The sequence below is a fragment of the Geotrypetes seraphini genome, chromosome 4, assembly GCF_902459505.1.
Source record: "Geotrypetes seraphini chromosome 4, aGeoSer1.1, whole genome shotgun sequence".
Classification (NCBI taxonomy): domain Eukaryota; kingdom Metazoa; phylum Chordata; class Amphibia; order Gymnophiona; family Dermophiidae; genus Geotrypetes; species Geotrypetes seraphini.
In genome coordinates, this window is record NC_047087.1 from 115,752,793 (window position 1) to 115,777,492 (window position 24,700).

The 24,700-nt window shown below is 41.8% G+C and overlaps 1 protein-coding gene across 6 annotated transcripts in view; it reads left to right on the forward strand.

Moving 5' to 3' along the window:
- Window positions 1–24,700, forward strand: part of LSAMP (limbic system associated membrane protein) — a 1,229,080-nt gene that overhangs the window by 1,087,537 nt on the left and 116,843 nt on the right. For all 6 annotated transcript variants that reach the window (XM_033941214.1, XM_033941210.1, XM_033941211.1 and 3 more), the window contains one exon: window positions 11,477–11,597. In XM_033941214.1, the coding sequence (XP_033797105.1) occupies window positions 11,477–11,597 (121 nt within the window). The remainder of the gene's footprint in view (window positions 1–11,476; window positions 11,598–24,700) is intronic.

Here is a 24,700-nt window from a genome sequence, read left to right on the forward strand (position 1 = left end):
CCCACGCATGAAAAGGGCCATCAACTTGATATTGCCGCGTACACATCTCCCAACCTCAACACACAAAACATCCACATCACCAACGGTACATGGCATCCCACCTTATGGTCTGACCACTACAAGTACACCTTCACTATCAACTGGGAGCATAATAACATCAAACCTACTCCACGCATAACAAGCTTCAAGTCCAGACAGAAAATCAAACCTAATAAGTTTAAGTTTATTAGGATTTTATATACCGCCTATCAAGGTTTTCTAAGCGGTTTTACAATCAGGTACTCAAGCATTTTCCCTATCTGTCCCGGCGGGCTCACAATCTCTCTAATGTAACTGGGGCTCTGGAGGATTAGGTGACTTGCCCAGGGTCACAAGGAGCAGCGTGGGGTTTGAACCCACAACCCCAGGGTGCTGAGGCTGTAGCTTCAACCACCGCGCCACACACTCCTAATACATTCTGGGACACAATAGATCCAGCAATAGATTTAAACAACCCCAAAGAATTCATAAACACCTGGCGTTCCACAAGTGAAGCCACTTTGAACAAACTAGCACCTCTAAAAACAAAAAACAAAATATGCAGACCTTCAGACAAATGGTTTGACGCCGAACTCCTACACCTAAAAAGGCAATGTAGACAATTAGAAAGGTCATGGAAAAAACAGAAACAAGACCACATTAAAACAGATTGGAAATCCCAAATCAAGCAATACAAAATCAAAATGAAGGAAAAACGAAAAGACTACTACTCCAAACTAATAGGCACCGAAAAACCAGACACCAAAAAACTTTTCAGCATTGTAAAAAATCTCACCGACACCAAACCCTTCCTCACCACCCAAGGAACACAGACTCCAACAGCTTCTCAACTAGCCGACCACTTCAAACATAAAATAATCACAATTAGAACCACATTCAACAACACTCAAAACATCATAGAAGAGATTCAAATAAAACCCACAACAGATGAAGCCATTTCAGCAGACAGGATCTGGACCAATTTCCCAACGACACAATGGTCAGACCTTGACCGACTGTACAAAAAATACAGCAAATCCTCTTGTGATTTGAACAACTGTCCCCCTTACCTACTAGCCACAGTGTCCACTAAATTCATAGCTTGTCTCACGCTATGGCTGCAAGCCACCCTCAAAGAAGGACAGTTCCCTCCGGAACTTGGCAAAATCTTAATTACCCCAATACTAAAAGATCCCAAAGACCACTAGTCCAGGAGAGGAGTTTTTGATTGGAAACAATCTTTTGAAGAGATTGAGGCCTATTTTGGACTAAGTCCAAGAAGTAGTCTGGGCCCAGGTTACGCGTCCTCTTCCTTACGGGAAGGTGCAGACTACATGCCGGTCCCAGGTTGCCAGCACTGTGGAGCGAAAAGATTCTTCAATTCGAATCAATTTCCTGCATTCAGCGGATCCTCACATCTTGGAGTTATGGTACGCTAAAGCTCCAGAGGGGGGGTCCCACAGGCCATGAGATTGTCAGTGTTCCCAAGGAACAAATATCTGACATTGTTCTCCGGGCTGACCATTTGGAGATTATTCTGAAGTCTACATTCCCCATGCTGGAACCACCTCAAGAGACCGTCCAAGAACCCACCTCATCTGTTTCCAGTTCTCTGACTTCTCATCCTCATCTGCTGGCTGTACTTCACCAGGATGATACTGACTTGTCTGTTGATGTCCACCTGCACGGTTCTGTCCCGGTTCAAGCTCAAGTGTTACTACGTAGTGACATCTCCATGATCAGTGAATTCTTTTTCCATCAACTTTAGCGAATCACACCAGTTCCATTTTTAGGCGCCACTCTACTTACCTACCTATACCAGGTCAGGGTGTCAAGCCTCTTGTTGGGGTTTGTAGCCTTTCACTGACTCTGGGTTCTAAGACTTTCGCTCATCACTTTTCTGTGGTGAGAGGCCTACACACATTTGGTGAACTGTGTGCTTTGGAGCAGATTGCAAGGCACCCCGGTAGAAGGTGTGGACCTGATGGATGGTCTGAAGGCTGGACAACCTCTTCCTCAAGTTTGTGAAGTGGTCTGTGCTGAAGACGTCAAGATTCCTGGTCTTGTGCAGGATTTCGCTCTGCCCCTTCGTTTGGCCCATGGTCAACGCATGCTCGATGATATTGGCTTTTTCAACTCAAATTCATTTTTTCTCAAGCATGGTCTTTCTTTAGGTGCTTCACCTTGTCTTGAAGTACCTAACTCTTCTTTCCATGTGTTGATTATCAATGCTCAACCTACTGAAGTCCTACTTTCTGCTGGAGAACCTCTGGGTTTTCTGGTGGGTGAATCTTTTCCTGATGTTGAGGTAATTTTGCCTATCATTGGCAGCTTGTCTTCCATTGTCGACTTCTGCCATGGGGGGGGGAGGACATCATGCCGGACCGTATACTTACCTCACCAAGAGGACTCATTTTACTGGACTTCCTCTGGCCATATGATTCATCAACATCCCATGTAAGAGTGGAGAATGATTATTTAATTTTATCCAGGAAGTTAGCTCTGTCTGACCAATCCAATGCTGTGCATGCCATTGAATCTTCATCTCTGCAAGAACAGATTGAAGACCAAGTGGAAATCTCCTCCAACCAACCTTTTTCTGAGTTTGATGCCATGGTAAAAGAACAAGTGGACCTAGCTGATACGTGCTCTTCTGAGAAGAAAAGGCTCAGTTAGCACAGTTGCTATACAAGTATCGAGACCTGTTTGCAGTGGATTCTTATGACACTAGCCTGACTGACCTCATGTGATAAAGATTCCTACGGATCCACACAGTAAGCCCGTCATCGTGCATCAGTATAAGATTCCTTTGGCCTCCTACAAGTCCGTGCAAGAGATACTTGATACCCTGGAAGCTAGGGGTATCATTAGGCCTTGTAACAGTACATACAACTCTCACTTGTGGCCAATCCTGAAGAAGAATAACAGTTGGAGAATCATCTTGGACAATCGACAGCTAAACAAGCAGGTACCCTTGTCCAGGTGGCCTATGGCCCATCTTGACCTAAACTTGACTACCATCAAAGGAGCTAAGTATTTTACCAGCTTGGATTTAGCGTCTGGATTTTGGACAGTCCCTGTACATCCACCGGATCAATACAAACTAGCATTTACCTATGGGGAGAAACAGTACACTTGGAATAGAACACCTTTTGGTTTTCTGAACTCTCCTGCAGAGTTCAACATATTTCTCTACAAAGCCCTTCCAGATGCCGAAGCTCGAGGAACTCTGGTCTATGTGGATGACATCCTGATCAAGAGTCCCACCTTACAGAAACACCTGGAAGAGGTAGAACATGTGTTCCAACAATTGCAGAATGCAGGAGCTAAATTGACCATTGCCAAAGGTCAATGGTGCCGAACATCTCTGAACTACCTAGGGTATGAAATTTCCTCTGAAGGTCTTCGACCACAGAAGAAAAGGATGCAGGCCCTACAACAGTTGAGGAGACCTACCTAACTGACGGAACTTCGTTCCTTCTTGGGGATATGCAACTATTCTCAACAGTTCATAGATCAGTATGCAGAGATCTCTAGACCTTTGGTCGCCTTACTGAAGAAGGCTGTACCTTGGACTTGGGGGTCCTGAACAGGAAGATGCTATGCAAGAGATGAAATATCAGCTTAGTCGCTTTCCTTGTCTGGCCTACCCCGAGAGTGGTCATGAATTTTTCATCGACCTGAGATTCTCCGAACACTCTATGAGTGCTGTCCTGTACCAGAAATACGACTCTGACAAGCATGTGGTGGCCTATGCAAGCAAAGGCTTCAGTGATGTCAGAGAGGTCTAACCTTCAGGTGCAAATAAGGAAACACCCCTACAATCTTATTTCCTATATTACAGTAAAACCTTTGAGAAAGTTGGATCACATTATTCCCTATTATAGAAAGCTGCATTGATTGCCTTTTGAGGCCAGGGTATTATTTAAATTTATATGTTTATGTTATAAAGCCTTACACAGTCAAGCTCCCAATTATTTTCTGGATCAATTTCGCTCCTTAAAGTAGAACGTCCACTGCAGATTACGTCGGTGCTTCTATTTCCTTCCATGCGTGGCTGCCTATTCAAGAAATTTTTACATCGAACAATTGCATTCCAAGCAGCCAGTCAGGATTCCGAGTTATGTACCTTATTTGCTTCATCAGGCTCCTATCCGCACTTCCGTAAACTATTGAAAGCATCTTTGATTGTAAAATTTTTGAGAAATTAATGACTAAGACCCTCTGTTACAAAGGTGTGCTAAGTGTTTTAGCGTGTGCTAAATCAACGCATGCGCTAACCTCTTTGTAGAAGAGGGGGTAAGTCACTAATTCTGTTATTCGCAGTTTTGTAGTCTCTTGCTTATGCAAACCGCATTGATCTGGAAGGTTTTGCGGTCTATAAATGTACTGTAATGTAATGTAATGCCCTCGACCACACCATCTGTACAGCTGTGCCTTGATCTCCAGAATGTGAGCTTCCCTGCCTTGGCCTTGACCCTCAACACGGAGGATGGACGAGAACACCGTCTGCACACACGTCTGCTTATCCTTTATTTATTTATTTTGTTTTCTTTCCCATTCTCCTCAAAGAGCTCAGAACGGGTTTCAAGGTAACATACATAATATACAGTTAACAGGTTACAATTTGCCACAGTTATAGTTCATGGGTATTTTTTCAAATGCAAGTCTATATCCTAACTCAACACATACTAGGGATGTAATTCCAATATACATAGGGCTCCTTTTACGAAGGTGCACTAGCGTTTTAACGCACACAACGGATTAGTGCATGCTAGCCGAAAAACTACCAAGAGGAGGCAGTAGCGGCTAGCGCGCGCGGCATTTTAGCGCATGCTATTCCTCGCTTTAAGGCCCTAATGCGCCTCCGTAAAAGGAGCCCATAGTATACAGTTTACAGGTATAATTTGCCATAGTTACAGTGCAGGGTTTTTCAATACAAATTTTATCCTAACAACACATACTAGGGATCTAATACCAATATACATAATATGAAATTGACAGGATAAATTTGACATAGTTACAATGCAGTTGATTCCAGTGGCTTGGTATGAAGTAGGTGTAGAAATGGCGTTTTGCAGTCGACGGGAGCAGAGGGACTTGTTTGGCACGTATGTAGGAAGCTTAGTCATCAGGCCTTTGTAGACACGTTTGGCTACGGGCAGCCAGTGAACCAAAGATAGAGCCTGGGAGATAGGGTTGCGGGCACAGAGGATAACAGTTTGAAAGATCCTCTCATCTTCATTTTGTTCTACATATTGTGGCACCGCCGGTGACCCGTGGATAGGTATGTTTCCGGTCAGCGCTCAAAATAGCCCTCATCCGACGTGCTTCCAGGAGAAGCTGGAAGTCCTGCTGGTCACAAAGTTCAATATAAGGGAAAGCAAAATTCCAAAGAGTCAATTTCAAAAATAACTCAAGTCTCAGTTTATTGGGTAATGCCCCTGGAACAGACTTCTGTGCAATCTTTTCCAAAACCATCAACAAAAAGGTACAACATGAACACAAAAATTGAGCTGCAAAACAGTATCCTACAGCTCACACCTTCATGCAGGTATTCCAGGTAAGTAGAAGCAAACAGTCTTCAATGTTCTGCCTTTAAATAGAGGCAGCCAACTCTAGTCTACTTCTTTCCTAGCACCAAACCAGTGTGGTGTCCAAGCCTAGGTTAGAACAGGCTTGGCCCCAGCCAACTTAAAAGAAGTTGGCGGGGGAGGGGAGTAGCCGAATCCACAATTTAACTCTGTCACAACAGAATGCCACAAATGGCCCCGCAATCCTACCAAGGATGACAAGTGGATTCTTCCCCAATAACTACTTCCTCACCCACAGCATTCAAAAACCAAAAATATAAACTTAAACAGTCCAGCTCAATTCATCTTCACACAGCAAAAAAAACGTTTTTACTTTCAGGTCCCAAAACAGGAGTTCAGCACTGCTCCCATTCTTCTCTCAAGTACAAACAGTTGCTGAGAAGAGGCCTAAACAGTTGCTAACCTGAGCATGCACACAAACCCCCCCCCCCCCCCCCAGTCATGGAACTTAACTTTCTTCCATAGGAATAACTGCAGGAATGCTAGCAGTTTCCAGGCAATCCATGAGTTCGGGTTCTGCTGGCTGGTTAGCAACAGGGTCAGTGGCTGAATCCAACATCTCAATGTCAGAAGAGCAGTGAGGCTCAGGAGCACCGTCCTGAACACCTCCTTCCTGAGGTGGCTCAGGGCAGACTGCCTGCCTTCTCCTCAGAGCAGCCTCTAATGCATTGAGGCGGACACGCCCTGTTCTCTGAGGGGGAGGGGCAGCATGCAGTTTCTGCCTAGCTTTCCTAGGACTTGTAATCAGTTTCTGCAGCTGGGAGTTAGCAGGGGGGGTGGAAGGGAACTGTGGCTGTTCCAGGCTATTATCTTCATAGTCTTCCACTCCCCGAAGATCAGCTAACTGAGATTTAAAGGGGAATACAGAATTTTCCCTATTCTTTGTCTCCAGCTTATCACATTGATTAGCCCTTCTGATGACTGGGCTAGGTTTAGCCAAACCCTTACCTGACACAAACCGAGCTTTATGGCTAGGGGTGTGACAATATCCCCAGGGAACTGGATAACCACTCAACACAATTTCTTGGATTTTGTCCTCAGAAATACCTTATCAACCCCTTATTGCCTCCTAGCAGGAAACATTAATCTGTATTTAGATTTTACAGACACCCAGCCTTTCAGGGACCTTTTACCTTTCTAGAATCTCTAGGATTCTCCCTCTCCATGCCTTTGCCCACCAACTAGAAGGGTCACTTACTGGATCTCGCTACCACCATGAGGGAAGATACAACCCATCCTAGCATTGCTCTATGAGATGGGGAATGGATTACCTCTTTATGGTCCAGCCATTTCATGTTCAAGTTTAACCTACTGTGGCAGGAATCCACACGACCAATAAATGCACTTTTAGAAAACATACAGAAGCTGCTTCCTTCTGGTCCGAGTACAACAACTTTGACAGGTTCTCAAATTCAATGGAGTTTTACCCAATCTGGGACAGAATCAGTACGGATGTTCAGTGGTGTAGCGAGGGTGAGAGGTGCCTGTGGTGGTGGTGGTGCCCCTCCCCCACCCCATCTGCTCCTTCCCCTTCCCCTCCTACTGCATGTACATGCGCCTTCCCTTCCCCTGTACCTCTGTATTACACCACTGTGGATGTTTACAACAGACTTGACCCAAAGGTCATACGAAAAGACAGGTCCGCAAAGCTGATAAATGGTTTGACGAAGAATTCCATGACCTTAAACATAATGTTCACCAACTGGAAAGAGCCTTGCGCAAAGATTGTGGCAGGAATCCGCACGAGCCACTCCCAGATCAATAAAACCCCATATTGCCAGAAAACATACAGATGCTGCTTCCTTCTGGTCTGAATTCAACAACTTTGACAAGTTCTCAAAACCAATGGAATTTTACCCAAACTGGGACTGAATCAGTATGCAATTTTTATGACAGACTTGACCCAAAGGTCATATGAAAAAGACGGGTCCGCATGATCTTAAATGTAATGGCGCAAAGATTGGGCGTCAGACCGCAGAAAACGATGACACGAGGGAGTTTGAAAATACTAGCGGTGTTAAAAGGCAAGCGTAGTTTTTTTACTCACAACTGGTGAGTGAGCAATCCATCAACAGCAAAGAACATTTTAGGATAGTCGCGGATTTAACCAACACTACTGCTCTTGTCTGTGCTCTTGAAGAGCTACCATTGATCCAAGAACTAGCGGGTCACTTTAGTTCAAAGATCTTGACCCTTCGCCGCACGCTTTGCCCCAACAGCACTCCAAGCAACAACCCATGTGAAACTGTTCTTAGAAACCACCAAGCTGACTTGGTTTGTGAAGCCTTCACTGCCCCCGACTTCACCCTATTTCAAAAGCTATTCAGCAATAAGTGCATGCATGCTGTTTACTGGACACCTGCCCACCAACTTTCTTGCAATTCTCCTCACCAACCTTTCAGGGTCTGCTATTCCACTGGACTGAGATGATGCTTGACAATGGCACTTTCCTGATAGCAAAGGGCATATTTGTGATAACACCAGTTGTTGAACACAGCAAAGAACCTGTCTCCTCAGTTACTAATTATCGCCCAATTGCTTCCATCCCCCTTCTTTGTGAAGCTTCTGGAAGGCCTTGTGTATCACCAGCTGCTTAATTACCTGAAATAGCATGATATACTGCATGACTCCCAATCAGAATTTCAACCACTTTTTAGTACCGAAACAGTGCTGGCATCATTGCTGAACGATATTCACCACCTAATAAGCAGAGGACAGGGTGCTCTAGTTATGTAATTTGACCTGAGCAGTGCTTTCAACCTACTTGACCATACTATTATCCTATCCTGCCTAGATGTTATTGGCATCACAGGCACAGTCCTGAACAGATTTGGGGGCTTTCTAACCAGCAATTCATATTGAAGCATCTTTCTTGCCAATCTTAAATTTAGAGGTACATGGGGGGAGGGGGCCAGGGTTCAGGGAATTCAGGGGTTCTCAGCGGAGGCCCCAGCAACATGAGGGAGTGAGAATCCCTGCTGCAGATCTTCAATTTAAAGGTGGGGGGTCGGGGTGTGCGAGGGTCTGGGTGGCTAAGGCATAAGGGTGTAGGCTTCCCTCCTGTTGATTTTTTAAAAAAGGTTTGGGGGGAGGGGCCGTTGTCAGGGGGTATCCTGGCACAACATTTTTTTTTTTTAATGGGCACAGATATTGTGAGCGTATAACACACACACAAAATCTCTGGCCATTCAAAAGAAAAAAAAAAATTAATTTTGCCCTGAACAGATGAGTGGCAGGAGGCTCTGCGCATGTGTCAGTTGCTTTCGTCAATGACTACATGCAAAATTATTTCAGGATCAATTGCCATTTTCAAATCAGACCATTTACTGGCACCACAGCGATCCACAGGATTTTAACGGTGATTTTAGAGCATCTGACCCTGAGAGTGAAGCAACGCAGCTTCCCAATGTAGATCACCTTTGCTGTAAGACAAACAATGCATCAGAGCCCCCCACCCCACCCCTTCCCTCTTCCAAAGCCAAGCCACAGATCTTGCCATTCACACTTAAGAAACAGCACAATTGAACCACAAATGATAAACCCTCACTACTATATCTTATGTCTTGTTGTCATGATTTAAATGCATCCAAGCAGTACTAATGTGAGAAATAAGTATGAAAGGCCAAGTCTCTTAACAGGAGGATAAGAGGAGAGCAGAGCTAGGTAGTAGCTTGCAGCACGATCATGAAGAAGGTGTTTGTTTATTGTGTGATTCATCTTGTACCTCTAGAACCAGTGGTGTGGAACCGGCACACTCTGTCTCACTGCAGAAACAAAGTGAAGTTGATATTATGCTTGTACGGTTGTATGCCAGCAGGCTGGCGGCGGAAAAGACCGAGCTAGGGAAATCCCAGCAAGCAATTAACTAATCTATTGGGGGCCTTGTCATTATTTGTGTCAATATTCAAAGTGATACGAATAACTGGCCAGAAACAGCTCCTGGCATTTAAATCTCCTTTTTTGGGCCTAACTGATCATTTTCAGTGGCACTTAACCAGCAGCACTTAACTGGTCAGGTTAACCCTTTCAGGACCATAAGGATCGTAGGCCAATTTTTGTGGTTTTGACGACATTTTTATGGTAAAAAGGGCTTGCAGATGCCAAAAAATTGATTTTTTTTGTGAAATATCATTATTTTTATTTAAAAAAATCACACTTCTGGCTTATGGACAGTGTGGCAAGTGAATCTTCTCGTCAATCTAGCAACGACGCTAATGAATGAATGTCGGAACCAGTTTGTTTACATAAAGGCAGTATCATATGGAATCCGTACATATCAAATTTAGAACTGTAGACTATCCCAATCAAAATTTATAGGATTTTAAAGTTATGGGACAAATATGTCCCTTGGTCCTGAAAGGGTTTTAACCACATACAGTAAATAGGACCCCATAAAGTCAGTCATATCTTTATGTAATGCTGCTGAATTTTGTATTTAACCGGCTGTGGTGTAGCCAGCTCTGCAATCCCAGAATTCAGTGCCAAAGCCTGGACATGGCCTTGCATTGAATTTTTGGACATAATGCTGGCAGCGATCAGCAAAATGCTGAGCATCGCTGGCTGAACATTAATATGCAAGTTATACTGTATAAGCTTGAGATGCAAAAAAAATCCCTTTAACAAAATTAGAGGTGGCAGGTTTCATGCACACCTCTACTATATGATATCCAAATCACCTTCACTTGTGTTCATCAGTTAGATCAGGGGTAGACAGCCTTTATACATAGAGGACCGCATGAACGTCAGTAATGTCCCTAGCGGCCACAATATTACATAATGTCAGAACCAGAAACGCGCAGAGCTCCATATACCTTCTGTGATACATAAATAAATAAGTAGCATAAAAAATTTAACTAAAAATGATGGAAACAAATAGCTAAAGTGGATGTTCAGAAAATATTTGAGAAATGCAGTATTTAAAATCTTCAGATCTCTGATTAATGAAGCTTGCTCTATATACTTCCAATGGTCTCGTGAGATGCATAAAATTCAATGGCAGACTGAATGCCATTGGACTCCCAGCTTTTTTGCCAGCAGTTTAACCAGTGTTTAAAACCCAGATCTAAGCACTGCCAAACGGAGTCCTCTTAGGGTATGTAGGGCAGCAAAGGTGCAATGAGAATTGACTTATACTTCGATCGTCCGACTCCAATCTTGATTTAAAGCCAGCCTACTCCAGATTATTTGATTTTATGATTGCTTTAGCCTTGCATATTATTGTCACTTATTAGAAAAATAACTTAAGCGCTTCCTACCATGAATGGTGAAATACATTACGTGCTTATAGAAAATATGAAGAAATCAATGTGTTAAAACACAATCATATATTGTCATTTCTTAGAGGCTGGAGTATTCTAGATACATATTGTTCCCAATCTAGATCAGCCCATTAGACAATGCTACCCCCTTTTATAACATTTGTGAATTTACTTCATATTATGTAGAATATACTTTGATATTAATTTATATCATAATTTGAGCTATGTAACAACTAAAAATGCAGCCGTTTGTTCTTATTACTGTTGTTTATTTCTTATTGGTTAAGACTCCTTTTGTATTTCTTTTGTAAATTTAATAAAGTTTAATTAAAAAAAAGAAAAAATATGAATTGGGGAGGTGGGGGTGGGGGAGGTGGAATCACTCATCATATCTGTCTACCATCAATTGCTGCATTTTGTAAACTTATCTTACTATATAACAACTTACATGGAGGAAGGAAATTATTTTAGATATTGCTGTCTACTATTATATTTTGCCTCCCTTCCCCTCACCCCCCCCCCCGTACTATATGAACTGAACGGTTCTTGCAATATGCTGAAAAATTAATTGCTGAGGAGTAACACGGTCCATACCTTTCTTTGCAGACCCTCCAACCATCACAAACGCCAAAAACAATGAAGCTGCCACGGGGAAACCAGCCACCCTCCGGTGTGAGGCATCCGCTATGCCCTTGCCTGACTTTGAGTGGTACAGGGATGACAGCAGGTAAGTCCATTGACTGCGAATATAGGCACGTTAATGGGACCTAAACAGCATTAGGAAATAGGAGCCAACTTTTCAAAATCATTGGGGGTGCTAAACTTAATGGAAATTAATTCTTACTGGATACACTCAAGGAGTTTATTCAATATTGGGGATGCACAAGCACCCATAACACCCACAGCCCCTTCTCCTAATCACTAGGACATTACCTGGTGCATCCAGAACAGACATTCAAGTACAAAGTTATTTGGGATTAAAAATGTACCAGCTGACATTCAAAACAATTTAACTGACTGGAAATGGCCGCTGATCGGTTAAATTGCTCGTTCAAGTTTATAAAAAAATTTATATACGGCTCAATCTGGTCATTTTCAGCAGCATTTAACCGGATATCACCGCTGAAATTGACTGGTTAGTGCTGAATTCAAAAGCAGTTAACTTGTGGGCGTTCAAGGAGTCTGGTTGTGTCAATATTCAGCTCCTCACCACATAAGTAAACCATTTAAATTGGGCCACCTTAATAGCAGTCCTGTCTTTAAGCAGGTTGGCTTATGCAATAAGGGGTTGAATATTGACAACTAGCTATGTGTTATCCAACCATCCCCCCAAAAAATAGATAGGGCGGAGAGGGCTTGGCATTGAATATCTGGGGATAATACCAGTGGGAGGCAGCTCACTGCTGCTAGTTGAATATCGGTTGGGAGGTGATAAGGCAGGTAAAGTACAGTAAAATAATTGGTTGTGAATGCCCTAGTTCTTACGAAATTATTTAAACATTCTCTTTTTTTTTCTTTTTCTTTTTTCATTCTTCTAGAGAGCATTAGAACAGATATTTTTTAAAAAAATTTATGGATTCTATATGTAAAACATTTATACAGGGGTAAATCAAAAAGTAAAGGCAAAATACATTTAACAAATTTAATAGAAGTAACTGTGAGCAGTTGAACATATCACTTTTCCACATAGTCCTCATGCAAGATGATGCATTTGTTGTATCGTTCAACTAGCTTCTACAGAGAAGTTTTTAGGCTGCTCCTGAAGCCAGGTGAGCACCGCTTCCTTTACTTTTGCTCTCTGGGTCAAAGTGCTGCACCCATGTCTCATCACTGGTGACAATTCTCTCCAGAATACTTGGATCTTCATACTGTTTCAGGAACTGGGTCACAACCTCCACAAGCTGTTGCTTGTGCAGACTTTCTTGTATCCCAAATCATCATGCCATTATGGCAAATACAGATCCATAGCTGAAATCTAAATTTGCAGCCAATTGAGTCACCATTATCGGTCGGTCTTCTCTAATCAAGGCATTCACCCTGTCAATGTGCTCTTGTGTGGGCGACCAGAATGACATTTATCAGTTTCACCTGTTCTTCCTGCTTTAAACCATTTTACCCATTCATAAACCTTTTGTTGATTCATGGTGCTATGACCAAACTGAGTCAAAATCTGATGGCGAATTTCCATGGGTTTCATTGACTCTGCCCAAAGAAAACTACTGCATGTTCTTCCATTTTTCTGACTTCATGGCTGCCACATGACTAAAGGTCAAGTGCTGCACTGTGTGTGGGCAAACTATCCAACAGGCAATATACAAGCACATGTGTTGTAGCTCTGTTCTGATTATCGTGTAATTTAACAACTGCCTTTAATTTTTGATTCACCCTTGTATGCACAGTTGTAAGTTTTTGGGGGGATACATTAACAAATGGATAACAAAATATTCAAGATACTAAGAAGGCAAGTTTACAAACCGGTGCCTAGAGTTATATACCACATAAAACATGTCCAAGATACCAGAAATTGACAGCTAAGTGTTTATTCTATAAGGTACTACCTAAGTGCCTAAGTACCTAATGTAAGGAGGATGTACATATGGACAGAGCATGGGTGAGTCCCCCAGATATATCAAATGTTGCAGATAGGCATGCCAACTTAAACCTGCCATTGACATGGTATAAAAGGGTGCACCAAAACATGGTCATGGCAATGCCAACTTACACTAGCATTCTATAATGGAATCCTGGTGCCTAGATGCTGTTCTAAAACTGTTGTTAAGTGCTGTTCTAAACTTAAGTGCATGGTATTGGGGTACCTAAATTGAGCAGTAATTTATAGAATTGCCACTATATGGTCTTTCATCATCAGGAATTAGGAGCACAAAAATTGTTGCAATTCTTCATCTGGGAGTTTAACCACTTAGATCTCGCTCCATACTGTGGCCGGGCCCGGCTCTCGGCAAGTGAGATAGCCAGCTCAGACCGCAGGCAAGATTTTGGGTGCCTTTGATTTGGTTGGTGAAAAGAAAAGCATGGAATTTTTCTGGATACAGTTCAAAATAAGATTTACATTTTATTTGTCCACAAGAAAACCCCCACAAAATATCAGACTTAAATCCAATGATAATTTCCCTGCAGTTCAGTCTTCACTGTCACCTGGATAAAGCATGCATTCTCATTATTGTGTTTCATTTCAAAGTTCATTGCCACCAGGCTTCATTTGCCTCCAATACTAATGTCCAAATAATATGATAGTCTCTGTTGGGACCCCTACCCGCAGGTAGCTAGGTTCCCTCTTAGGGAGCACTCACCAGCTTACCCCTCTCTTAAGGCAATGCCTAGTATATCATAGCCAGTCCAAACAACAAACCAAAACAGTTTTCATTGACTTTTGGCTTCTCAACTTTCACTGCTTTTCTCTCTTGGGACTTCTCCTGTTCTGCCTAAGCAGTGGGGATGGAAACAAAACAACCCTTCCTGTGCATAAAGTTGTTCTATGCCTCACCCAAGTTTCCAAACTTCTGGCTTCTGCACGGCAGTTTAAAAGTTTGTTCAGGGAATTCCCTGAAGCACTTGTGCTTGGTCCCAGTTTCTTGTCAGCACTCTGTAGCCCTCCACCAGAACATACATGTTCCTAGCTCAGTTAATATCCTGGCTGGAGAAACGTTTTACAAAGGGCAGTGCTGGTGAGCAGTTATATTACAACTCCATGCTTTCTTCTGGCAAATTATATTCTTCTGGGATATTAGCATGGCTCTCCCAGTCCATACTACTGGTATCACAATCATACTCAGCTATTTCCATGCTTTCTACATTTTCCCTTTCCCCTCCCCCTTAGGAGAGCAGGCTGGCTCCCCCCCTGTAGCATTACTTTGCCTTTCCCTTACAAAACCCTCTGCAAGGTCCCAGTACTTAGCTGCTTTGGGAATTTCTGTTTGTCCTTCTCTGGGTGGAAAAGAGCTGCCTCTCTGTCTCTGTGGAGGGAATGTCCTGTGTGGAGCTGTGGGCTGGGCTCAAATCTCCCTTCCAGCCAAGGCTGGGGTTCATTTATTTCCCTTCTGCTTCACGTCTGAAGGCTTACGTGCTTGCAGTTTCCCATGTGTAGCCCCACCCCCTTCTTGGTTGATTCTCTGTTTCACAGCTTGGTTTTACAGGGAAACTTCTCTGCTCTTGGGAAAGGAATAATGACAATTAGACTGTGGTTTGGGAGCCCTTCCTACTGGGTTTCCTGGTGGATGGCTCTCTTGTTTTAACCCTGCTTGTTTTACTCTGCCTAAAACCCTATTCTCTGGCTGCTGAACTGGCTTAGCTTTAGGGATGGAGGGTTTTAGAGCAGGGTTTTTCCATGTGACAGGGGCTTCCCTGTCACAATACCCACAAAAAGGGAGCTAAGCGGTAATTACAATCCAATGAATAGAAAACACTGCAATAAAATAAATACAAAACTAGTTTAAATACAGAATATGTAAATAAAATTAACAAATTATAATCTAAAATATTAAATAAAACAAAATGCAGCAAAACCCAACTGAAGCTCTGGGATGATACTGTTATCCTATAATGAACCAGCTCTACAGATGGGATCAGTCTTCTCAACAAGTGTTCAAATAACCACATTATAAGTTTCTTTCTAGGCATCAGAGACATCTAGGCATCATCTCTGGTTGACTATTTTTGGAACAGTTTACCCCTTGTTTCTGGGTAAGCTGTTCCAAAATTTGTACTATTCCCGAAGTCACAACATTTCAGTTTGTGATGCATTTAATTTCCTTAATAGCTGGAACAATCAAACAGAGATGAGACTGTGAACATAGGCCCGAAATTCAGCCCATGGGAGGCAGCCCAGCAACCTTCCATAGGCTGTAGTAATCCTGGATATTCAATTTTAGAACCATATCTGGCCCTGGTATTCAATATCCAGGGCAAAATTCAGATGCTCACACCTAGTTAGCCAAGCCAATTTTAATTGGCTGATCCTCTAAGGCAGGGGTGTCCAATGTCGGTCCTCGAGGGCCGCAGTCCAGTCGGATTTTCATGATTTCCCCAATGAATATACATGAGGTCTATTTGCATGCACTGCTTTCATTGTATGCTAATAGATCTCATGCATATTCATTGGGGAAATCCTGAAAACCCGACTGGATTGCGGCCCTCGAGGACCGACATTGGACACCCCTGCTCTAAGGCAAATGGACAAAGATAGACCTGCCTTTTAAGTGGGTCTCTCTGCTTTAGCTGGCCAGCTGATGAAAATCAGGGGAGACTTACGTGATATAGTTGGTCACCAGGCTAGCCTGCAAGCCCAATATTCAATGGGAGATAGCTGGCTTTCTCCTGCTGAATATCGGTGGATAGCCAGCCAAATGGGATTTAGTCGGCCAGGAGCCATTCCCGGCCAGCTAAGTCCTACAGAATATCAGGAGGATAATGCTCTGGAGTGAATATAACTTACTACAACTGAATGAATGTAGGAGGAGAGTGTGGTGTAGTGGTTAGAGCAGGGGTAGGCAACTCTGGTCCTTGAGGGCCGGAATCCAATCGGGTTTTCAGGATTTCCCCAATGAATATGCATTAGATCTATTTGCATGCACTGCTTTCAATGCATATTCATTGGGGAAATCCTGAAAACCCGACTGGATTCCGGCTCTCGAGGACAGGAGTTACCTACCCCTGGGTTAGAGCTACAGCCTCATTACCCTGCCTTTACAGGTTGATCTGGGTGAAGTGGCAACTTTATTTGTAACAGTACTTGCACACTTGTACAGTATGAAGCTTGTTTGGCAGAAGATTTTACCCTCTACCAATTTCAGGCCCTAGTCATCACAGGTTTGAAGTGGAAATATTATTTATTTATCATTCTGTACCATTTTCTAATGCATGCAATTATATACAGGGTCCTAGATTTCTATAGTACTGTACAACCAAAGTAATTTACATATGTTACTGTATATGTAGCTACTTTCTCTGTCCCTAGTGGGCTCACAATCTGTTTTGTACTTGGAATAAAAGGAGGTCAATTGATTTGCCTAGGGTCACAAGGAGCTGCAATGAGAATTAAACACAGTTCCTCAGGTTTCCAGCCCACTGCATTAACCATTAGGCTACTCATCCACTCTATTTGAAAATATTGCACAGAAGAGAGAGTTTTGGTTTAGGGATTTTTAAAAAATATGTGCGCTATATTTGTCAAAAATGGAAAACATACTCCCCTCCCCTCTTTTATGAAGCAGCGTTAGCGTTTTTTATCATTGGCCATTGGGGTAAAAGATCCAATGTTTATAGGAATTCTGTGAGCACTGGAACTTTTACTGTCACGGTCAGCGGAAAAAAATGCTAATACGGCTTCAATGTCAAGATTGCCAGATGTTTTGCAAATTTTGGGCCCCTTTTTATCAAGCTGTGCTAGAGCTTTGTAGTAGAAGCCAACGCAGTAAATACTATGCCACTCATAAAATTCCTATGAATGTTGGAGCATTTACCTCACTGGCCCACTCTAAAAACCTCTAGCGCAGCTTGATAAAAGGGGGGGAGGTTGTTGGCCCAATCATTAATTCCCTCTTCTATGAAACCGCGCTAGTAGTTTCTAGCACGGGGAGCCAAACTGAATGGCCTGCGCTGCTCCGGATGCTCATAGGAACTCCATGAGCGTCAGGAGCAGTGTGGGCCATTCAGCACAGCTCTCTGCGCTAGAAACCTCTAGCACGGTTTCGTAGAAGAGGGGGTAAATCTGAATATTGACTGTTAAATAAGGACTTTGCTCCAAAAACATTCTAATCTAATCTTCTATTTCTGCGTCGCGCACACCTAGGCAGGCTCAAGATGACTTACAAAGAGAAGAGAGAGGAATGGAGAGGGAAGGGGAGAGAAAGGGGAGGAGAAAAGGGGGAATATTTGGGCAGAAGGAGATCTGAGAAGTAAGAGTGTCAAAGAGGTTGGTTTTCAGTTTTTTCCAAAATGTGGTGTAGTTAGGTTCTGTTCTAGTTGTTTCAATGAGGTCATTCCAGGTTTTCACTCCTAGGAAGATAAGCATGGAGTGAAAGATTTGCTTGTATTGGAGATTCTTTGTTGAGGGAAGGTTTAGTAGTATCCTGTTAAGGGTTCTGTGGGAGGTAGACCATGCCTTTGAGAAGAGTTGGATAAGTGGAGCTGCTGAGTTTCCGTGAATTATTTGGTATAAGGTGCATGAAATTTTAAATTTTATTCGGGATGGGATGGGTAACCAATGTAGTTGCCTGATGAAGGCTGATATCGAGTCGTATTTTTTTCAGGAAATAATTTGTCTGACAGAAACTTTAAATCCAAAATGCAATTAGGAGAAATACATTTTTCATTTTAAAAATCATCACTTTTATTACATTTCTAGCTCAGGTGTTTTTTTTTTCATAGAAGTCAACAGTACATCTTCGTTTGCCAATATAATTATAGAACTGCTTGTTCTGTTTAATAACAAAAGAAATGTTTTAAAAATTAAGCTGGATGTCTCTTGGTCTTTCCATTCATGCTCAGCAGTGCCATCCCATAGGCAGTAACAATGCCATTTAAATTAATTGTTTTTGTATTATAAACACCCGAGCTATTGTTTAACAATAAAAATAATGGAAATGAGACATTTTATTGCACTTCAAGGAATTTATAAACATGACTTTTTTCTTTGTTCTGTCCATGTTGCTTTATCAATTTTTCTTTCAGTTCTCTTAAAAACATTTTTGGCCAAATATCATCTTGTCTTGCAGGATTAATAATCACTTTTTTGTTACTATGGAACAAGTTGCACCTTTTGGTAGAAGTCTGTGGGCAATACATGCAAAGTAATAGAGATTCTTTCAGACACTAGAAAGCACCTAGGCCCAAATTCAGCAAATGGTACTCAAATATGGTTGCCAAAAAAAACCCAAAAAAACAATCGGCACCTAGCACTATACTATAAAAGGTGCTTTGGGATGAATGCTCTTTGAAGAATAACATTAGCTGCCAAATTCCATGCCCAACTTTGGGCTTGAAGACTTACACCAACTGAAACCACATCTATAATATTTTATAATACTGTGAGCAATTTTCCAGAATGCTCCTGATACACCCATGTCCCTTTCCATGGAAACATCCCTTGTGCAGTGGATACACTTAAGTGCTACCTTTAATGAGGGGCTGCTGAAAAGTTAGCTCAACCAACAAAGTTGGGGCAGTCTCTGTCAAGGGCTATACACTGAGCGCCTGATTCTGGAAATGGTACATGCTGCATTAGGCGATGCAACATGTCCATCACCGGTAGGCTTCACATCCAGAATCATGTCTATTTTTTGTACAGGCATCTTTTTTTTTTTTTAAATCTTTATTCATTTTCAAACTTAAAATAAGTGTGTCAATATGTTAAAACAGATTAACAATAAGTATATCACTTAATAATCATCAATAGTACAAATGATATATTCTTATCTCCCACCCTTCCCACCCCTTCCTATTATATAATCAATACCTTGTACAATATGTAATCATAAAATTACCCCCCTCCCCCTCATAATTGAACCTGTAAATTTAAGGGAAAAAATGTCATCTAATCAGTACAATATTTTGTTAATGGCTCCCACACATCTTGAAATTTCCTAAAACATCCTCACTGTATTGCAATAAATCTTTCCATTTTATAAATATGACATAAGGAATTCCACAAGAAATTATAATTTAATCTACTCCAGTTTTTCCAATCATACATAATTTGTTAAATGGCAACTCCAGTCATTATAAGTAATAATTTGTTATTATTTGAAGAAATCTGACTTTTTGCTCTCATTGCCATACCAAGCAGCACAGTATCATATGACAATGCCACTGGATTGTCTAATAAACAATTAATTTGGTCCCAAATTTAATTTGGTTCCAAAAAGAATAATAAATGATCTAAAGTCCCTGCTTCGAGATAACAGTGCCAACATTTATTATACTTAGAGCTATCCATCTTAAATGTAGGCTTACATTTATGGCTTCTGACTCATACCTGTGGAAGCACCTAGGCATGTCTATGAATACCTAAGGCCACTTCTGAAGTAAGCCACACCTATGCCAGCCTTTGGCATCTGTAGGCATGCCTAGATGCTTCTTTAGACATGAGTCAAACGGCTACATTGTAGGCACTATTCGCCGCATCGATCTTTTTAAAAAACTTACATCTTGATTGGTTCATTAAACGATGGTAGGACACCTACTGTTGCCTACAATCGGGATGCTGTTTTGAGAATTAGGTCCTTAGTTCAGTGACAGAGGGGTATAGTGGAGGTCTAGGACAATACATCATGGCTGATTCACTACGGCCAATTCAGCACGAACATTTCATCGCTGAATCAGCCATGATGAATTGACCATGACAGCACCTGACCTCTTGTGTTTGTGGGGGGGACTATGCCCCCCCACACACATTCTCTCCCCCCCAAGTAGGAGCATCTCCCTGCTTTGAAAAGTTTGCTGGCATGAGCAGTATCTTTCACCTCCTGCTCGCGCTAGACCTTGACTCCCATCTGAAATCATTTCCTGGTCCCATGACTAGGAAGTAATATAAGAAGGAAGCCAAGGCCAGCTGGGCAGGGGTGGAAGATGCTCATGCCGGTGCACTTTTCAAGAGGTATGCAGGGTAGGGGGGTTGGAGCAGAGAGGAAATGAGGCACCAGCAGAAGGGGGTGGAGGAGGAAAGGCACTAGCGGAGGGGGGGGGGAGGTGTGGAGAAGAAGAAATGAGGCACCAGCGGGAGGAGGTGGAGAAGAGGATAGGCACTGGTGGGGTGGGTGGGTGGAGGAGAGGTACAATTCATTGAAACGTCGTGAAGAAGACGATTCATTGTGGTCATGAATAAGACGATTCATTGTGGCCGTAATAAATCATCCCATTTCATCTAGTGGATGGCAAGAATAAGAGTTCATCTAGGGTGCACTGGTCCTGCTATAAATCAGTTTGTTTAGCATTGAAGTCAAATGACACTCCATGACAAAACCCTTTTTGAAACATGGCCATTTCATAGGCTATGCATCCATTATTGAACCATGTATAACGCTGATTGGCATACCTAACTTTGGGTGCCAGACTTACGCCTGTTCAAACATGATGTAAAGACTGGTGCCCAATTTAGACATGCATTTCCAAAATTCTCTAATTACACGCATAACTATTCAGAACACATCTGACATGTGCATGTCCCTCCCATGCCACACTCCCTTTTGGGATATGCGCTAATGAGTTAGACATCCTGCCTTCTAGAATAAAATTGCTTCCCTGTGAATGTGACTCTGCTTGTTGCTCCATTCGTGGCCTTCTATGCTTTTTTTGTATTGTAGATCTTTGTGTCACTATATTCCCTCTGGTGTACTTTTCTTTATTCTGTAAATATATGCCAATATTCGATGACCTGCACATTACAGATGGACGTGACATGAGCAGTTTGGGTGGGACACATTTACATGAATACATTATAAAATGCTATAATGTGCACCTGTCCTTTAAAAATCTAACTGCAAGCATTTACACCAGCTCTATGATTGATGTAAGCGATATTATGGGGCTCATAATTGAAACTAAAATATTATGGGCTCATAATTGAAACTTAAACACGTCTAAAAACCCGCCCAAGTCGGCACTTGGACGACCTAAAAGACAGGTCATCCAAGTGCCGATAATCAAATCTATTTTTTTGACGTATCCATGAACTATTTAGGCCTCTGAATGCTGCTGTGCACCCAGAGCTAGAAGGGGCGTATATGGAAGAGTGGTTAGGGTGGGATGTGGGCTGACCTAGACTTAAAGCAATAGATAACTAGAAGGAGTCTTCCAACAGTTCACATTTAATAATTATTCAGGCTAACAGACCTCAGAAGTACCTTACTGTATGCCTCTAAGCTTTTGAGATCATACAGATTCAATTGGCACCCATGGTCGTCATCGGCCTCTATAATACTTTTTTTTAAATAGTTTTATAAATATAAATACTTTAAATATGTATCAAAATATACTCATCTTCATCTACGCGGGTGGGGGTAGGCACTCCGACATAAACTATGTTTCGCCCCGAACGGGCTGTATCAAGGAAAATCCCCCTTACATCCAACGGCTCATGCTTCCCGCTAGACTAGACTAGACTAGACTAGACTTAGTCATCCTGCAGGGATAATCAAAGGTTTTACCAGACTTCTGGATGAAATTTATACGTTGTGACTTAGACAATGTAAAAACAGGTATAAGTGCACAAAATGTATCCAAAGTAACCAGATTATCACTGCAGAGACAAAGTAAAGACCGCACACCCACTCCCCCAGTGTTCACTGACCCACTAACACCCCTACAAAGATCAGAATAAAAACATACTTAACTATCTCCAGAACATCAGCACCTAGTATAGGAAAGCCTAGTAGAGCTGCACACAGGTCTCTTAAATAGCCTGGGAGGGTGGGCTAGTGAACCATAGAGAGGAGGACCCAGGCCCATATGCCACTCTAACCACTACATTTATGGTGGAAAATGTGTGTCCCCCAACCCTACTCTACTGCCATATAGGTGCCACCTGCAGCCATAAGGGCTATTGGGATTGTACACAGATGGGTATAGTGGGTTTTGGTGATGTTCTGGGGAGGCTCAGCATAACCTATAAGGGAGTTCTGGTGAGATGTTTATGTGGCACGCTTTTGTGAAGTTCACAGCAGTGCCCTATAAGGTGCCCCACTGCTCTGTTGCAATGTCTAGGTGGCCAGTTCATCACAATTCTGACTCCTCTCTTGTCCAAATGGTCTTGTTCTGGGCATTTGGGACTTAGACACAATTTTGTCGAAAATGTGGTATAAAGATAGATGTAGTCCAGATAGACAATTTTTTGAGAATGGGCATTTTCCCACTTTGGGCATCTAGCGCTATATGTCCCAATCAGACTTAGACATATGTTTTGATTATGCCCCGCTACGTGTTTTTACTCTGTTATACTAGCAGGGTTTAAAAAAGGTTTGAATAGTTTCCTAAAAGGGAAGTCCATAAGCCATTATTGAGATGGCTTGGGGAAAATTACTGTTTGTTCCTAGGATAAGCAGCATAAAATCTGTTGTACTATTTGGGACAAGGGTTGACCACTGTTGGAAACAGGATACTGGGCTTGATGGTCCTTTAGTCTGTCCCAGTATGGCAATTCTTATGTTCTTATTCTATAAAGAAACATAGGTTCCAAATAAGCATGGCACCAAAAATAAGCTCCCCTTTGTAGGTTCTTAGGTAATTAACTACATTTTCATTTCAATTGTTACATTTTTTTAGTCTTTTATAAACTGCATAGAACTGTGAAATTTTGCCGTCTAGAAATTGATTTTATGTTATGTTCTATGTTATATTAAACAAAAGACTATGTAGGCTTAAGTAGACTTCAACATAAATAAATAAGGAAGAAACAAAAAAGAGCTACCGATACTAAAGCAGAACAAGCGATTGATCAAAGACAGACAAATAATGAAAAGATAAGATTGTATTTTTATTTCACTGTACATGATTGCATAGTATGATTGGTCAGTGCTAGTGAAGTTCTATGCGGTTTACAAAAAGTAGGATGCACAATTAGGTTGAAAATTAGTTACCCAAGTATTTAGAAAACAGGACCATGAAATTCTATGCGGTTTACAGAAGGCAGGATGTACAATTAGGTTGAAATTTTTAGAAAACAGATATTTAGAAAACAAATATGTCTTTAGATGCCTCCTAAATTCCAAATAAGAATTGGAGGACATGATCAAATGTTCCAAGTTCTTGCCCCATAAAGTCACCTGGTACGACAAAAGATGTTGGTGATTTTTCTTAAGTTTACAACCTTTGACAGGCGGAAAGACAAAATTCAAATGTGAACTCTTATGTTTATTAGTTGCAAAGGAAAAGAGATTGGTTAAATATTTAGGGGTAAGACCAAACAAAACCTCAAAACAAAAACAACAAAATTTAAGCTTCACCCACGCCTCCACCGGCAACCAATGCAATTTCCGAAAGAAAGGCCAAAAATCAATCTAACTGCTGCGTTTTGAATTATACACAGTCACTGCATATTTCTCTGAGATACTGCCAAATAAGTAATATTACAGTAATCGAGCTGACTGAGTATAAGGGACTGCATAAAATGTCTAAACGATGAGACATCAAAATAAGTCCTAATAGATCAAAGCTTCCAGAGGGTAAAGAATTCCTTTCTTACCAAAAAGTCCACCTGATTCTTCATAGTCAGGCCCTGATCCAATATCGCACCCAATATCTTGATGGTTGACTAAACAGGATAACTAAGTTTATTTATGATCAGAGATGTATCAATATCATATGGATGTGGAGAAGCTACAAAAAGCTTTGTTTTTTTTCTGAATTCAGCTTTAATTTAAATTCAGTCATTCACTGTTCCATTAATCCTAATGCTTCTATCGCCATAAGAACTACTTCTGAGAGGGAATCAGCAAAGGGGATGATGATTGTAAAATCATCCGTGTAACAACAATTTTATCTCTAAATGAGATAATCGAACATGTCCCAGAGAGGACATATAGACACTGAAAAGCAGTGGGGATAGTGGCGAACCCTGAGGAACAACATATGAATTATTACAGATTCCTGAGAGATCATTATTGAAGCGAACCTAATAAGTACGAAGCGTAAGAAAGCCCCTAAACCACTCCAACACCTCTCCAACTCAAAGTGAGAAGAAAGGAATGACCACTTGAATCACAAGAACATACAATCAAACTCAACTCACAGGAGTTACAAACCTCCAAGAGAACATCACATCATGCATAATGAGACTTCACGCCTGGTCCCTCTCAGTACAGATGAAATTAAATGAAT